The following is a 12,626-nucleotide window of genomic DNA, read 5'->3' as shown; positions in this document are numbered from 1 at the left end:
TGTGTCCCAAATGTAAAATAGAGGTGGGCACTCTTGTACATTGCCTATGGACCTGTCATAAGATCCATAGATATTGGACTAAAGTAACAAGTACCCTGACAGAAATTTTAGGAACGGAAATTAAAGTGGACCCTGTATCTCTCCTTTTGGCCTTTTGGAACTTACCCTCCCTGGATATGCATGGGAAGAGATTATTTTCTATTCTCTCTTTCTGTGCAAGGAAAAATATTTTGGGAAACTGGGTGGCTGAGGGCCCCCCTGGACTTTCAAATTGGCACAGATTAATTATGGAATGTATTCCCCTTGACTTCCTTACAAATATGGTGCACCGAAAGACCAAATTATTTCATAAAATATGGCAGCCCTTCTTGAATTATATGTATACAGATATTTCGGCTATCCTAACAAGGGCTTTTATTTAATTGAGATTACGAACCTGGCTGGTCCAGGGCCCCTTGGAGGAGGAATCCCGCATGAATACGGGTTTGTTACATTTGATGTTAACACATTCCGAGCATGTATCTCACTACCCAATTTCTGTGTTATCTGTTGTTTTTTTTCTCTTTCTCTTGTTTGAACAATGTAAGAGACTTAAATATACACTCTGGTTAGTTGTAGGTTAGATTAGTAGTTAGTTGAGTTTTGTTTTTTTTCTCGGTATTTTTCTTTTGTTAAATTTTGGTTATTATATATTTAAGATTTAATTGTATATCAATGTTTGTACTTGAGAGTTTTGTTTATTTTTGTAAACTTGTAAAAATGTTAAATTTCTAATAAAAATATCTATATAAAAAAATCTTACATCTTCAAACATCTGCATACTGCCTAAACTTACTTCTCCTTCTGCCATGTTTCTGTCACACCTTTTTTTTCAGCTTTTCCCCAATACAAATTCCTGTGACAACATTTATAAAGGAGACTGCCTAAATAACCTTGATATGCTATTCTGTCATTTTACAGCACCTCATCAGTTTTATGTCTTGTAGCTGCTCATCTGCACTGCATCAAAGCTGTAGTATTCCAACCAACCCTATTTCTCTGTTTTCTAATTTGTCATCTTTCTGCCAGCTGATGATTAATAAAAGAGATCACAGAACTATGTCAGAAAAATAAGGACAGCTTAAAATGGGCACTAGTACAACTGTGCAACCTGGTCCAATTATCCTCCTTTCAATCACCCTGCTTCAGCAGAAGACAACATTTGGTCCTGACTCCTCATGTGTATTGCAATTCATTGATCATTGACAGCTTTGTGTCTCATGAAACAGTGGTTTGCATCATGATGTAAGCTTTGTGTTAAGCATTATCTGGTGTGGCTCAAAAGCCACACTTTGGAATAGCAGTCTCTGCTGCATTTGCAGCAGAGGATTGGAAGGAGCTGCGAAGGTACAGGATTGACAGGCCTCTGAACAGAAGGTCTGAACAGTTGAGTTCCCTTACATTATTTATTATCCAAGAAAAGAGCTATTTCACAAATGCAGTGCCATATGCTGTCAATTGGTTCTACATCATTGAAGGCTTATGTTACTAGCCAAGTTGTTAAACAGTTAAATTTCTTCTCACGACAGTCTTCTCCATGGTGATGTTGGTTCTGCTGATGGTCAGTCCACAGACATTCTTATCTCTTCAACATGTAGCCTCCAATAGTATTCATATAGCAGAGGCTTATATTCAATAATATCAGGAGACGTTTGAATTTTTCTGCTTCTAACACTTTATATTTCCTGTTTTTAAGTAGAGGTTATAAACTACTGGTGAAAGCAGCTGATTTCGGAAGTAGGAAAGCCATGGAGCGAATAGCCTTTGCCTTATTATTTGGTGACCAACTGCCCCAGAACGTCACGGCAGCTAAAGATCTCTTTGAAGCCCTGGCAGAAAATGGCTCTCATAAGGCCCAAACTGTGAGCTCCTTCAAAATGGAATTAGCATGGGAAAAAAATGATAAAACATAGTTGCTCGTTTGTGCTGACCTGCTAAAACAGAACTACTATTTGAAGGGCTACCATTTCTTAAGATCTTGGGAATGGTTTTGTCAAATATTGCTCATGAAAATTATTTTGAATTGGAAAGCAGATGTTGCTGCATTAAAAAGATTTAGTTTAAAACAAAGGGCTAGGAATATTCCCAACAGTATAAGGTTGCAATTTAATATTATCCAGCCCATGTGTAACTTTTTCAGTATTTAACTTGGGCTTGTGTTATGTTCCCACCTCATTTGAAAAATTATTCACCCCATAAGCATCAATATGTGTACAGTATTCCTAGCCAAGAAAAACGATGGTTGAGAAGTGATGTCCTGAAACCGACTACCAGATGGTATTCAAGAAGAGTAAGCAAATGTTGAATTGCCTTTGAAAATTATTTTATCCTTTCTCCCAATGAGGGAAAGGTTCACCTTTGTTTAACAAAAACAATGTGTGTTTATTTAATGTGTTTAACTTCGTAAAATGTCTCAAGATGCTTCGTACGGTCAGTATGAAACAAAATGTAGAATAAACCACTTAAAGAGATATTGGGGCACATGGTTGGATTAAATATTTAGTTTTAAGCAACATCTTAAAGGAGAAGAGAGAGGTGGAGAGCCACATGGAGGGAATTCCAGAGGTTAGGGCCCAAGCAGCTGAAGGCACAGCCACCAAATGATGGAACAATTAAAATCAGTGATGTTCAAGAAGTCAGAATTAGAGAAGTGCAAATTTTGTTTTCCAAAAACATATCCCATTATATTTGTGAGGTTTGATATGTGACAATGCATAAGCTGCAAGCAAAATAAGTTTCTTCCCATACTGTACATTAATCAGTACATTCACAATTACAGTTAACATTTATCATCCCGATGGGCTTTTCATAGCTTGGGTGCACTTTGCCTGAAAGACTTTTTCTCAATGGACCTTTGTGACAGTTATCCCACTCTCAGTGTAGACACTCATTGTGTGGAGGGCCTAACCCCAAGCCCATGTTGTGCAGCACCACACTGTAATGCGGCAGATTGTTCAAAACATACATTTTTCTCAGAAAATGGTATAATACTTTGAGGAAATATTTCAATGTTTTAATTTTTCCAATTAACATTTGAGATGTATCTTATCTACTTCTTATTATCTATTATGACAAACATTATTTTCAAAAAGTTAAACACATAATTTAGCAACACATTGGAAATCAAACTGTTTGTGAATGCTTAAGTTGAAATAGTGTACCGAAATTCTGTGAATAATTTTAAACAAGTGTTTTCTTTTTGGGCTTTTGTTAGGCATTAGGGTTCATGCATGCCACCGGTATTGGTGTGGAATTTAACCAACCTAAGGTAAGAAGATGTAGCTGGTGTAATTTTATGAATAATTAGATCAGAGAAAATACTAAATCTGCTGATGGGGGTCATTGACAGTGACATGATGTTGCAAGACATCATTCAATGTATTAAGAGCAAATATTGAGCATGACAGATGAATTGAGAATATTTCATTTCATTCAGATATTGCTCCTAATAATCATCAAGATCCAACATTCAAGCCATATCAGCCTTTGTTGGGTCCCTCTACTTTCTATTTCTAGTGGGAGGTTAGAAGCAACAATATCTGCTTTGGTAGGAGAAGCCACGAGTAACATGTATGATTTACATTAAAAAAAGGTTATTGATCAAAGGTTGAGATTATTGGAATAGGCTTCCTCACAGCCAATGATTCTATAACAAGTAAATTTGGCCTCAGGGTCATTGCAGGTATACTTGACAGGAGTTCGCTGGAGACTGTGGATTGGGAGGGGGTGGGGTGTGTGGCATTGGAACAGGGGTAGGGGGGTGGTTTTGGGGTAGTGGGTGGTAAAGGGGAGGGCTGAGGATAGAGATGTGGCGATTCAAGCACAGTTGGGGAGAAGGGGAGGGGGCTGGTGCAGAGTGGCGGGGCTATTGGGACCATGTCAAGGGTCCGGAACGATGTACATGGGTGTTTCTGAGACAGCACAAAGGTGCAGTTGCCCCCATGGTTTCAGTGCCAACAAACTCTGCCATTAACATACAGCTCGGAACTCAGTACTGGGAGCAAGAAAAGAAACATTTCCATCACATCTTTACAGGATATTTCAAAGTGCTTCACAGAGAATTAAGTATACTTGAAGTGTATTCAGTGTTTTAATATAGGAGATGTAACAGGCAAGTTTGCTCATGACAACTTCCACAAACAGTAATATGTAAATGTCCGGATAATCTAGTTTGGATATTGATTGATATGGTTGGTTGATAAATATTGGCCAGGACCTTAGGAAGAACTCCCTGAACTTATGAATTGATCTTTTAGAGAGGGCAGATTGGGCCTGTTTAAATCTGAAAAACAGTCTTGGGGAACCAGAATGTCTTGGGGAACCAGAATGTCTTGGGGAACCAGAATGTCTTGAGAGCAAAAGAAGCTTCTAGTAATTGAATAGTATTTAAATAGAAGAGAAATGGTGTCAACTCAGAAAGGATAAAAAGAAAATTTGGGGGGTATTTAAATTGGGACACTATGGGATAAAGACAAGTTGTCACAGATGATAGAAAGTTACATGCAGATTATAGCATGTGGAGACATACCAGGGCCTTGTTCGTGGTTCTGGTGCCCCTTTAGATTCTTTTGATGTTTTGTGTTGCTGAAGTATTCCTACTGCCACTGTTGGATCCCATCTTTGAGAAGGGAACTCTTAGGTAATTTTTGATGCTGAAGTAATGACCCCGAACCAAAGTTGTTTGGAATGATGACAGAATCAAAGGGATGGTTAGAATTTCTGTCCCACCAGAACACAGCTGCTCCAAGCGGAATCCAACATCTCTTTCATTGTTTTCATTCCCTTCTAGTGTCTCTGGCTCTTTGTTGTCCCAAAATACCTCAACAGCTTTTTAGCTGTCTGACACCTGTGCTTTTCCTCAGCTATAGACACTGGTTATTATTGTCTATACTCCATACCCAAATGTGGCCATTCTAGATCTGGATCAGTACTCGAAACCTGGGTGCTTGATCTGAAACCTAATCTTTGTCCTTGTCAATTTCCAAATCCATTTTCTTCCACTCCTTATGCTCTCCAACACTTGTTTTTCCCAATCTCCATTTTAGTCTATGTTAATCTGCTTGGCCATTCCAACTTTCCCTTCAGTACCTCTGGCTCATATTCCCCCTTCCCCTAACTCTGGTATTTATCCCACGTGCTCAACACCCAGCATAACTCACTGCCTTCAGGTTTGTGTCCCCCTTATTATTGAATATCTCCTGAGACTTTCTGATCTCCAGACTTCCTCCATGATCCTATTCTTCCTCCTCTTTTTCTCACATCCACCAGCTGCTTCCACTGCACATTCTATGATTCCAGTATTTGCAATGCACTTTACAAATACAAGCATGTTTCAGTTTAACCCACCCCATCCACAAAATCCTCCCTGGCCCAGGATTTCAATTCCACTTGAAAGCATTCCAAAATATTCAATATTCTCAATTATATCCCTATTTTCATTCTTTTCCAAACCACATTTCTTTCACATTCTCACTGCTATCCATTGCTTCCTCCTCTTCCAGTCCTGAAATCATTCTTCCTCCCAGCTTGACAATCTTGCTTGCCCATGTGGTTGATGTTTCTTTAACGGCTTGATTACTACATTTCAAAGGCCTTCAAAATGATAAGATAGATATTGAGTGTATCAGTAAAGAACATGTGTGAGTGACACATTGAAGCATTGGAAATAGAGGGGATAGAGACTTGTGAAACAATAACTACTATGATTTTAGAGCAAGCTGAAGTTAGAAAAGCTTTATTACAAGCATCATGCAGGACAGAAGCTTCAATGAAGAAATATCCCTTTTAAAAATATTCAGGCACGGCAGCTTCAGAAGGCAGTGTTCCATATTTTAGCACAAATGTGCATTTTTTTCCTAGAATCACATTTGTGTCCCTGTGCAAACACATTTGTCTCATGCACATACATGACACACAGAGAGAAAACAGTTTTAATACTGTGAACCCTGCTAACTTTTTACCTCAAATATCAAAGACTCACAGCAAGAGTAAGGCAGGCAAATGACAAATGAGTTGGACAGCTTGATACATATATCACATTGAGAAGGACGTGGCAGTGAGAGATGAGGGACAGTTTGAGACAAGGGGAGAAGGAGGTAAGGACGGGCTCAGGGAGCAAGAGACAGATAAAGACAAAGAGAGGGAAAGAAACAGCTGGGGCAAGAGAGAAACAGGAGAGAGTGGGGAATAGAGAAAGAGGGAGAGATAAGGGAAAAAGATGTCAAGACAGAGACACAAAATAAGGAGGACCAAAAATGTTGAAGGAATTGGTCATTGGGCAGGAAATAGTGTGAAGAAAGAGCAAAAGGTTTTCTGTAAATTTTGTCATAGGAGATTAATTATATTATAATCCATTGTGTATTGCATGATGTAACATTCTTGTTATAAGAAAGTATTTTTTCTGGTCTCTATCTGATTTAGGGAGTTCTCCCACTCACTACAGCAGATGGTACAGAAAAATAATTTTCTGTTTCAAAACTTATACTTAATAATTCACTGTTTAAATAGATCGTTGCAAAACTTTGCGATATCAGATTTAACAACTTTAGGTTTTCCCTGTTCATAATGGTCCTTTGGGTTCATTACTTAATTTGTGGCGGATCCCTGATCAGATTGTAAATTATTTTGTAGTCCATCATGACAAGTGACACAATGGTATTGACAAGCATGTGATACTGTCACTGTAAATAACTGTGAGTTGGCTATTATGATAACAAATGGTCATCAATAAAAGTAGGCCATTTACCCCCTCAAGCCTGCTTTACTGTAAAACTCACATTCACTTTCTGACCAAATCCACAAAGCCCTTGATTCTCTTAGAGTCTAAAAGTCTCTCCATCTCCCCTTTAAATGTCATCATCCTCTGAAAATCCACAGGCCAGAAAATTCCAAAGATTCAGAGCCCACTGAATGAAGAAATTTTTCTTCATCTTAGTTCGAAATAGCTGTCTCCTTAACCTATTCATTATGAATCTCACTATGTCATATTAAGTGCAATGGGATTACTTTGCTGGAATTGATGCTAGATTTTATAAACGTATATACTGAGCAGAAATCTTGCTATAAATATTTTTCAGGCTCTGGTGTATTATACATTTGCTGCATTGGGTGGAAACTTCGTGGCACATATGATTTTGGTAGGTGCTAAATTTGTACAATTTAAATAATGTTTGGTTGCATTGAATCATAATAGCCAATAATTTTGAAACCACAGCACTAAATGCAATGACTTCTCTTTCAACAGGGTTACAGGTACCTTAATGGCATTAATCTGCCTCAGCATTGTGAAGCAGCCCTCATTCATTACAGAACCGCAGCGAAATATGGTAATCATCTTTGAACTTCCATAGGAAAATTGTTATATAAAAATCATAAGAGCCACTGATGCTGTACATCAGATAGAGAAACAAAAATGACTGGAAAAGCTCAGCAGGTCTGGCAGTATCTGCTCTCAGCTTTTCCAGCAATTTTTGTTTTTGTTTTACGAAAAATGTTGGCTGTTCTTAAAGAGGCAGAAGCTATCCAAACGTTACTGCATTGAACTAACTTTCAGACTCAGTAATTTGCTTTTTGGTGTTCCTAAACTTTTGCAACTAGAATGAATTCATTGTGACGACATGTTAACCTGAACCGATTGGTAACAGATAGGGATGTAATCCACTCATGCCTCTAAATCAAAGAGAGATGAAGAAATAAAATGGGAGTGTTCAGAATCTCATAGGGATTGGTTACCTCCAAGAGCCAGTTTATGAATGAATAAATAAACAATTATAACAGTATGAAACATTACAAGTTCTGATGCAGTTACAACAAAAAGAAAACCAGCTGGTTTCTGTATATGTAGTTTGCAGACGCATAACACACTAACTACCAGGAAGAGTCACAACATTGTACACAGAACACAGAGTCCTTAAAAGTGAACTCTCTTAATTGCAAAATACATATATGAAGGAAAGACACCTGTCATTAATTCACAAGGAATGACAAACCTAGCCCAGAATATCATTGGAGAAAATTACATAGAATAGGAGGATCACAACAAAGGAGGCACATGAAAATAAAGGACAACAATTTTAAATTCAAAGCATGTTCCTACTGGGAGCCCATGTAGGCCTGCAAACACAAGTACAATGAGTGAACAGGACATTTTTATAAATTAGGATATGAGCAACAGGATCATAAAAGCCATATTTGTTTGTTGTTTTCATTAATGCTTTGAAACATCAGGGGAGGAGCTAAACATTAATTCAAGTGCTCCCTTAACTTTAGTCCTAAATCTCACTTCTAATTATTCCTTGACATGGACAATCTTCCTAAGCTTGTGTTATTTCCAATACAAATTAAATTTTGCATGATTCAAATTGTCACTTTTAAATGTTAATACAAGTAATGCAAATGCTTTAGCTCTCTGATACCTTTTAATAAATCTACTTTGTTTACAAAGAGGATGAGAGCTCATACAATATACTATTATACCTTCAATAGTGTGATACACTAGATGATGCAAAAGTTAATTCTTTTTTTACTCACTAACAGTGGCAGATAATGTTGCTCTCTTTGGTGAAATTCCAACTGAAAAGGTTCGACTGACAGAAAGAGCTGAAAATCTGAGCTCCAATGGTGAAATAATGGATTTAGATTTGTATCAGTACTATCAGTTTATAGCAGAGAAAGGAGATCTCCAGTCACAGGTACCAAACTGCACCACCTTACTTTTGTTAATTTTCTTTCAACAAAAACACCCAACAGCTTATTACTTCAAGAAGATGTCACCAAACATTTTGAATTGTTAATTTTAAATCTTGCAGATTTTTATTTTTACTCAAGTTTGTATGTGTACCCGTCTGTAAAGATGTTGGAAAAGCTGGCTTGTTGAAGTTCATTTTCCATTTGCTCCAATCCCTTCAATAATTTCATAGAATTAATACAGCACAAAAGAAGACCATTTGGGCCATCCTATCCATGCCAGCTCTCTGCAATAGTAACTCAGCTAGCCCACTCCTCTTAAAAGAAACTCTAGATATTAATACTAACTACCCCACTTAGTTCAAATTTAAGCAACATGAATGATGCGTAAATTATAACTCCATAAAAGATCTTTGAACTTTGTGGTAAATTGTAGTTTTTAATTGTTTGGCCAAAATAGAAATTTACTTCAATAAGAGTAGCTGCATATTTTGAGCAGTTTACAGTGTGGCAGGTTTCTTTCAATTGCAAATATATCAATCTTTCGTATTGTCTTTTTAAAAAAAAACAAGTACTGCATTGGTTAAATTACTACTCTTTGTTACTTTTTTGAAAAAAGAAAGAGTTTGCCTTTTTGGCATTCTGAAATTGATTCACAATGCATTCCCTCACAGGTTGGCCTTGGTCAGCTTCACCTAACTGGAGGCAAAGGAATAGAACAAGACTTCGAGGTAGGTGCATCAGAGGATGGACTTTTTTAAACCTATGCATAGATGGGAAGCAATCCAAAAATAAAGCAAGTGTGTGTAAGAATTCTGTAATTAATGAATTTTTTAAAAAATGAGATTGGCGTAAACTGCAAAATAGTGCTAAAATAATGTCCACAATTTCTCATTGGAGCATTTATGGCATAGAAACAAGCCATTCAGCTTAACTGGCCCATGCTGTTGTTTATAGAAACATAGAAAATAGCTGCAGGAGTAGGCCATTCAGCCCTTTGAGCCTGTACCACCATTCAATATGATCATGCCTGATCATGCAATTTTGGTATCCACTCCCGCTCTCTCCCCATGCTCCTTGATCTCTTTAGCCACAAGGGTCACATCCAGTTCCCTCTTGAATATATCTAATGGACTGGCCCCAATAGCTTCCCATGGGAGAGATTTCCATGGGGTCATAATTCACTGAGAGAAGAAATTCCTCCTCAAGTCCTGAATGGCTTACCCTTTATTCTTCGACTGCAATTCCTCGTTCTGGACTTCCACAACATAGGGAACATTCTTCCTGCATCATTCCTGTCCAGTCCCATCAAGATTTCATATGTTTCAATGAGACCCCTCCCTTCACTTGAGCCTTTTTCTACCCTCTTCATCTGACTATATCACCAATGCTTCCATTCCTTTCTCCCGAATTCGTTTTCCTCTTAAATGCTACATACCTCAGAGCTACTCCCTGTGGAAGTTCCACGTTTTAACTACTCTGGGTAAATAAGTTTTTCCTAAATTCCCCTGAGTCCATGATGTAAAACTCTTCTATGGAATCTTTACAATATCAAGGTGCTACACAGGATAATGATCAGATTGAATTTGACACCAAGCCCACATAAGGAGACATTAATGCAGGTAATCACAGTTTGGTCTTATGTTTTAAAACCAAACATTTTGCAGTACATCTTAAAAGAGTAAAAAGCAGTGGAGGGTATAGTAGGTTTCTGGAGGAATTCCAAACCTTAAGGCATGGCAGCCAGTGGTGGAGGGATTAAAATCAGACCTTTCAAGGTGTAACTGAACCACTCAGACTGGAACATTTCCGTTCTGTACTGAGTTAACTGTAGTGGCATTAGGGAACTGTGAGGGGTCTCAATCTTTTCCACTGCAAGCAGGTGAAAGTCAGCAAGGGAGCTTGCTCCTGGTCACCATCTGGGAGAAAGAGCACTGGAGAGTCAACATGTGGATGTGCATTAAGTTTGAGATTGTGTTTGGTTATGAACCTGTCAAGGCACAAAGCATGAAAAATGGCTGGCTGAGCAATTGAAAGACAACTTGCATATGCAGAAATATAAACAGATGTGTCTTTAACAAAGGAAGAAGAAAAATGCAGGGTGAAAAGACCTTTTGTAAATATGCTATCACAACTTTAAGACTCATTTATGATATAACATAAATAGAGGCTTCATTGTAAATTCAACAGGTTGTTTGGAATATACTGAATAAACTATTTTCTCTCTTTGTTTAGAAGGCTGTCTACTACTTATCAAAGGCGGCTCATGGTGGCAGTACCAATGCCTTGGGCTTTTTAGGAAAGGTAATAAGAGTAGAGCTTTGAAAATTGGTCATTATTTGGCCTTTTGCATTAACAAACTTTTTGTCCTAATTGTTCATGTAAACATTACAATTTGGGTTGCAGAGCATATTTATGTGATTGGCTTTTTGCTTTTTTGTTTATAAAACAGAGTATGATATAAATATATTTTACATTGAGCCTGTAAATGTATCTGTGGTGATCTCATATTGTGTGTTATAGGTCAAGTCAGATAACATAATTTTGGTTGAAATTGTTTATGATTTGGAGATGCCGGTGTTGGACTGGGTGTACAAAGTTAAAAATCACACCACACCAGGTTATAGTCCAACAGGTTTATTTGGAAGCACTAGCCTTCGGAGCACTGCTCCTTCATCAGGTGGTTGTGGAGTATAAGATTGTAAGACACAGAATTTATAGCAAAAGCTTATAGTGTGATGTAACTGAAATTATAAATTAATCTGTGCCATCAACTTCAGATCTTCGGGTGACCATCCTCCAAGGCAGATTTTGGACAGGCAGCAGCGAAAAGTGGCCGAGCAGAGACTGATAGCTAAGTTCGGTACCCATAGGGAGGGCCTCAACCAGGATCTTGGGTTCATGTCACACTACAGGTCACACACACACACACTCCTATACACATATACATACAAATTTGTGGGGTGAATTTGTACTTACACAGTTACATTGTACTTGGCTCAAAAACTGCATGAATCCATGTAAGATTCTGTTAATTCATTTTTTTAGATTAGAATCAGTCTAAACATTATGGCACAGACAGCAGCACAGAGGGGTGCTAATACCCAGTACATTGTCTGGGCTGACAACAGTTGTCAAAGTTCACTTGAGAATGTAACTTTTAAAAAAAGGTTTTGCGATTTACATATGAAACAAGTGAAACTATCATGGTCATTCTAACAAATGAGAGACTTAACAAACAATCAAGGTATTTTTCAATGTATAATTTCAGTTACATCACACTGTAAACTTTTGCAATAAATTCTGTGTCTTACGATCTTATACTCCACAACCACCTGATGAAGGAGCAGTGCTCAGAAAGCTAGTGCTTCCAATTGGACTGTAACCTAGTGCTGTGTGCTTTTATGTTTGAAATTATTCATGATTTCCATGCAATATTACAGACTCCCTATAGAGGGCAGTAAGCAATGATTTAAAGATTAGATTCCATACAGTATGGAAACAGGCCCTTCGGCCCAACAAGTCCGCACCGACCCGCCGAAGCGCAACCCAGCCAGACCCATTCCCCTACATTTACCCCTTCATCTAACACTACGGGCAATTTAACTTGGCCAATTCACCTAACCTGCACATTTTTGGACTGTGGGAGGAAACCGGAGCACCCAGAAGAAACCCACGCACACACAGGGAGAATGTGCAAACTCCTTGTGCAGCAGTGCTAACCACTGAGCCACCGTACCATCCATTTTTTACAGTGAGGAAACAGGCCCTTTGCCCCAACAAGTCCACACTCACCCCGCCGAAGCGCAACCCACCCAGACCCCTTCACCTAACACTATGGACAATTTAGCATGGCCAATTCACCTAACCCGCACATTTTTGGACTGTGGGAGGAAACCGGA

The 12,626-nt window shown here is 38.3% G+C and overlaps 1 protein-coding gene across 1 annotated transcript in view; it reads left to right on the top strand.

Annotated features, from left to right (window-relative positions):
• Positions 1-1,335: 1,335 nt before the first annotated feature.
• LOC122553097 (protein sel-1 homolog 1-like) overlaps positions 1,336-12,626 on the top strand; it is a 29,524-nt gene continuing 18,233 nt past the window's right edge. The window contains exons 1-8 of the mRNA XM_043696629.1: positions 1,336-1,416; positions 1,739-1,901; positions 3,254-3,307; positions 7,116-7,175; positions 7,283-7,364; positions 8,575-8,729; positions 9,399-9,455; positions 10,960-11,028. Of these exons, the coding sequence (XP_043552564.1) occupies positions 1,788-1,901; positions 3,254-3,307; positions 7,116-7,175; positions 7,283-7,364; positions 8,575-8,729; positions 9,399-9,455; positions 10,960-11,028 (591 nt within the window). The 5' untranslated portion in view covers positions 1,336-1,416; positions 1,739-1,787. The remainder of the gene's footprint in view (positions 1,417-1,738; positions 1,902-3,253; positions 3,308-7,115; positions 7,176-7,282; positions 7,365-8,574; positions 8,730-9,398; positions 9,456-10,959; positions 11,029-12,626) is intronic.

This window comes from Chiloscyllium plagiosum, chromosome 9 (assembly GCF_004010195.1).
Source record: "Chiloscyllium plagiosum isolate BGI_BamShark_2017 chromosome 9, ASM401019v2, whole genome shotgun sequence".
NCBI lineage: Eukaryota > Metazoa > Chordata > Chondrichthyes > Orectolobiformes > Hemiscylliidae > Chiloscyllium > Chiloscyllium plagiosum.
The sequence above is the reverse complement of the archived record's forward strand: the minus strand, read 5'-3'. Positions and strand labels throughout refer to the sequence as shown.